At 40.2% G+C, this 5624-nt stretch overlaps 1 protein-coding gene across 1 annotated transcript; it reads left to right on the top strand.

Moving 5' to 3' along the window:
• The first annotated feature begins 203 nt into the window (after nt 1-203).
• On the top strand, nt 204-2387 carry LOC139350720 (fish-egg lectin-like). Its single transcript, XM_070992266.1, has 5 exons — nt 204-303; nt 433-669; nt 832-1049; nt 1180-1307; nt 2037-2387. The coding sequence occupies exons 1-5, from the start codon at nt 249-251 to the stop codon at nt 2173-2175; spliced, it is 777 nt and encodes a 258-aa protein (XP_070848367.1). The 5' UTR covers nt 204-248; the 3' UTR covers nt 2176-2387.
• Nucleotides 2388-5624: the final 3237 nt, after the last annotated feature.

Raw genomic sequence — 5624 nt, 5'->3', positions numbered from 1 at the left:
GGCCTACCTGACAAAAGCCATCAAAACCACAAGTGCATTTTTGAAATGAAAGGTTACAGTAAATAAATAAAAATTTCCTACTTCCCCAAACAGCCTGTAGAACCAGATTTGGCTGTAATTAAGCGCATGGTCCAGGCCCATGGTTCCACAGTATAAAAGCAAGACAAACCAGGTGGGATGTAGGCAGCAGCTTCACACAGATACAGAGGTACATCCTGAGGTTCACTGCTGACAAACTCAGAGACAACATGAAAGCTGTCGCAGGCGTCTTGCTGGTGCTGTGTTACCTGGCTATCAGTCAAGGTAGGTCACTTTTATTACAAAATGAATTGTTCAAGCATCATCAAGTGAAATTAGATTTGACTGTTTATCTTTAAATGGATAGACATACGTGTTCCACTCACATTAATAATGATTTTCTCCTGACAACAGCCTGGAAATGCACTGATGGTCCACGGCTGCACAATGCCCTACAGATTGACGCGGGTCAGGGAAAAGTCGTTGCAATCAACAAGTACTACCATGTGTATTTCCTGACGGGAAAATATTGGCACTATATGGGCAGTTCCGGATTCAAGCATTGCTCAGTTGGACCTGCAGGACTGTGGGCAGTTAGCACCAAAGACAAAGTCTTCAAATGGTCAGCTGGCTACTTTCGTCAGTACGGTGGTAAGCCTTATTTTTGTTGTTCTTGTTAAGTTTACTGTGAGAGACCTAGTGCAGTTAAGTGTTCCTACTAGGTAGAAGTTGTCTGAAATACACATTTTCAGAACATACAGCTACTGTTTGCTGATTAAATGACGTATACCTCTGTGTTGGATTTGTCCTCAGATCAGTCTATTCGCCAGGTGGATGCTGGAGGTAATGGTCAGGTTGTGGGAGTAGATTCCTCCGACTACACCTACTGTCTGACAAGTACCATGGCCTCAGCCTACAGTGGAGTGGGCAGCGTGAGCTGGCAGTCCCTGTCACGGAAAATGCGGTACTACAGCTGCAGCCCATACGGATGCTGGGGAGTTGACTCGAGTTATCAGGTCTACTTCACACAGGTTGGACACTGCAGTGCTTCTGAAATCTCATGTCATGTTAGCTCTTGGTGGTGTTGGTATTACTTTTAGGGCACATGAACCATACTCACTCACTGATCAATGACAACTCCATGTACGCTTCTTATGTCAGGGAATGAATGAAACCACCTGTGCCACCAGTGGCTGGATACTCCTGCCAGGGCTGAAGATGACGATGATTGAAGTGGGGACTGATGGAACTGTTTTTGGAGTGGGAACGGACGGCAAGATCTACCAAAGGTAAAGCAGTAACATTGGTAACACACTGGTCCTTTAATACTACGTCTTTTAGGGCATTAAATCTTGCATGTATGTGCAATGCATGTTAAAATGACAGTATCCATCCATCCAACTTCATTGCTTCCATGTGTGTTATAAGGCACGAGCTTAAAAGTGTGGCCACTCATTATTGCACTTACTCATTACATATACAGGACTGTCTCAGAAAATTAGAATATTGTGATAAAGTCCTTTATTTTCTGTAATGCAACTAAAAACATGAAAATGTCACACATTCTGGATCCATTACACATCAACTGAAATATGGACAGCCTTTTATTGTTTTAATATTGCTAATTATGGCATGCAGCTTAAGAAAACTCAAAAATCCTATCTCAAATATTAGAATATCTAGGCTAACGAGGCTAACCAGTAGGCTAACCAATCATTACACATCATTGACACCCTCCTGATGGAGGGTGTCAATGATGTGTAATGAATCCAGAATGTGTGACATTTTCATGTTTTTAGTTGCATTACAGAAAATAAAGGACTTTATCACGATATTCTAATTTTCTGAGACGGTCCTGTAGGTATGAATATATGCACCGAAGAAATCAGGACCAAAACAGAATTTTCTGTAAAAAAAAATAATCTCAAAGGGAAACCTTCATGAACCTTATGCAAACTGCTCTAATGGAGTGGTTAAGATGATTGTTATATATATTTCTCTGGCCTCTTTCTCAACAGAATTGGCATCCAAAGTAATTGGAGACTAGGCACAGACTGGTCCGTCACCGGAATATGTATGTCAGCCCGCCACGTGTCCTACGACCTGGGCAATCTTTGGGTCGTGACCACCTCTGGTTCAATCTTGAAGTGCACATAATAATGCTACCTGTACGGCAGGTGCTCATTGTGCACCACCGTCTGTTTGTTGTGGAAGAATCCGTTTTTTCGGGGAGTGGTGTTTTGGCTGTCATCTCTGTAATGTTCTATTCTTTCTTCAGGATACTCAGTACACAGTGCATATATGACTGGCATTTGATTTTTCTATCAATGTAAAAGCTACGGTATAACTATTCATTCATCTCCTTGTTATGAGGCTACTACTTGAGGCTTCTAGACAAAAATTGATTGAAATTTGATTTTTAGATGAATCGCATGACTCAATCAGAATGTAACAATAATGCTTTATGAATAAATCTCTTTTTAAAGATATGTACATCGCAGCAGAGTAGCCACAATGGTAAAGATTAAGAAAATACTGTAAATTACATTTTTATTTAGGTGTGTTGGACTATGAACCTGGATCATTTTTAACAATCTCAAACATGTATAACCTCCACCTGATACTTGGCATCCTTTCTACTGTTTTAATAAATGATAATGGAAGCAATTTCATCTGACTCTTTTGTGAATGAGTGTGGAAAGGAAGAACAAAGAAAGCCTTTCCAACCATGTTAAAAATGTCCAGAAGAATTATAAGACTCCTAGGCAAGGCAAGGCAAAGCAAGGCGAGGCAAATTCATTTGTATAGCAAAATAATACACCAGACAATTCAAAGTGCTTTACAGAAGCAAAAAAATACCTTAAACTCCTAAATAGAAAATACATTTCAAAGAAAGAAAGAAAGAAAGAAAGAAAGAAAGAAAGAAAGAAAGAAAGAAAGAAAGAAGGAAATTAGAAGAGAATAGAAAATAAAAAAAATAAAAATACATTTATTTTATCTTATCCTACGAGCCTTGCATTTTTTCAAGTAGTTGAACCATTTTCACTAAACGTGTCCATCAATGGTACAATAGTGTTTTGGAGTCCCAGAACACTATTGTGTTGAATGTGCTTAGTCAATTAACCATTCGCTAAACAACTGTCCAATCATAGCTTAACAACTATATCTAAGAAAGCATTGGTTTCCTTCACATGCTAGAGTGGGCATGGGGCTCAAGCAAGAGTGATGCTCAATATCTAATATCAAAGTGGCCATGTCCATAATTATGCATAAATTTAAGCCTTTATATAATTTAAACATGGAAGCTCTATCAAACTCCAACCCCAGTATACTTGTCATAAATGTGGAAATTAGCTATAGAGACTCAAACCACTTTCTGTACCAAGCTGTAAACATGTAAACATTTATTCCTGCTGTGAAGTTGGGCATTTTGATATGGAGGTCTATGGAGATTGACTCTTTTTGCACCCATCCTGGTCATCTAAGGAACTGCAGTTTTGGGCTGTTTTTCAGTCCCAGAGGCTGCTTCAACGCTCTCTTGTGGACTTTTGTGGACTTTTTTGGTTGGATACTTTAAAAATTTGCTGTAATTTCCCATTTAATTAAAAAAAAAATCTTCCCATTTACTGCAATGCTTCCATATTTTAAAGGATGATTGATGCTGAGTTCTACTCTGACTGTGGACAAAATGTAACATCTTCTGAAGCTTTGAAGTGAGCTTTCCAAAGTTGAAAGTAGTTGAGCTTAAAAAAGCCCAGGAATTTGGTGCTGTTGAGTTGCATTATGGGTCCAGTTTGGGGCCTGATCCAAACTCAGGACTAAGACTCAGGATACTTTGGCCTCCGTTCGATTTTAGCCATTAGTTTTTAATCTAAGTAAATCAACAGTATATGCATATTTTCACCAAAAGTGCAAATGGACAGACCCGTCATCTGGCTGTCAGGGGTCATATTTACACATTTAACATGTTTAAGAAAAAACAATATAAAATGACAACCTTATCTTTCATAGCTGAGCTGTTGCAACATCTGCCAGCAATAAAGCATTACAAAAAGGTGCTGAAGCTCAGGGTAATGCACTGAAACAAATCCATGATACTCAAATAACTACATAAAAACAAACAGTAAAGAAATCAGGAACAAAGCAACCCCAGTGTGTGCTTGATTCCTTTTAGGGTGTCACATTCACTGAAACGGTGCCAGTGATGAAGAGGGAAATTAAGTTCATTTACCGTTGAATGGTGGATTGATTTGTGGCTCCATTTGTGTATGTGTTGCTGAGCTGGATTGGTAATATCACAAAACTGTACGACATTAATGAGAATTTTATGGTTTCACGTTTCAGCACAGCATGGATATGTGCACATCATAACACACAAGCAGGAAGGAACTGAGACAAATGCAGGGATTTACTACTGAGTAGCTGGTTTTAGCGATGGAGTTTCAGATCTCCTCTCTTCCCTCTTGTATTAATGGATGTAAAGTATCTGCCATTTAAATGTCACCAATAAGTTTTGCACACCCATGATTTGGGAGCTTGACAGGGGTGTGTGGGACCATACAGCCTGTCTTGGGCTTGTGCTGGTTGTTAAGAGTCCTTCACCTTCTCCTCCTCCTACTACACCACCTCTCTTAGCACTTCAGCAGCATGCAGCATCAAGACGACATGTGGGTCAGACAGAAACACATTATACTATCTTGGAAAAGCTATGAGTCAACAAGATTTGGTAGTAGAGTCATGGGAGGTCCAGATCACTTTGTTTCGTGATTAATTCTGTTTGTATGCTTGTGCTTACAGTTCTCATAAGGATCAAGTGTCAGCACAAAGGTGAAGGTATCTATCACTCGACAGTTCTTCTGGTCTCAAGATTTCTACAAACAATATCCTGCCACCTTCCAATTTCTTCCCCATCCACGCTCTCCCTCTCCGTCCTTTGCCTCTGTAACTTAGTACTTAGTACCACGACCCTAAATAACATGAGGCACAGTTATATCCTGTTTATTGGTAAACAGCCCCACTTTTTACAGACTCCTGAGCAGGTATGAGGCATCAGGAGCAAACTCATAAATCCTCCAGGATGCAGTCCTGCATTTAAATTAGATTATTAAAAAGTCTACTGTAGGTTGATGCTTCATGCTTTCCTCTGTCTCCGTTCATCTCTCTGTGTTGAGCTTGTTTTTACGTACACACCATAACTTTGTTGTTTTGATTGAGAGGACAGGGTACCCTATCATGAGGTCCTGTCAACCCATCGAAGGCAAACTAGGAAAAGAAAAAGCATCAGTAGCTGGAAAATTCTGATTCTTTCCCAGACGTACAGTAACATTTTGAAGATATTGACAAATGCACACAACTTCAGCTCAGCTTTTTTTTCCACTTTCTATCAAGCTAGTCATGAAATCGTACCTCTTTGACAGCCCAAGCCTGATGGTCCAAGGCTGCAGATACATCCAGCATGTCTTAGCCCCAAAGGATGCAACTGTCCTGGGGGACACACACTGATGGAACTTGAGGCTCCACAAAGCCTCAAGGAGTTCAGGGATCTACCACCCACTCCACTCCACCTGCATCCTTGAGGCCCACAGAGCCATGAGACTGATGATTCT

Source organism: Chaetodon trifascialis, chromosome 22 (assembly GCF_039877785.1).
Source record: "Chaetodon trifascialis isolate fChaTrf1 chromosome 22, fChaTrf1.hap1, whole genome shotgun sequence".
Classification (NCBI taxonomy): Eukaryota; Metazoa; Chordata; class Actinopteri; order Chaetodontiformes; family Chaetodontidae; genus Chaetodon; species Chaetodon trifascialis.
This window is presented reverse-complemented; position numbering and strand designations above follow the sequence as displayed.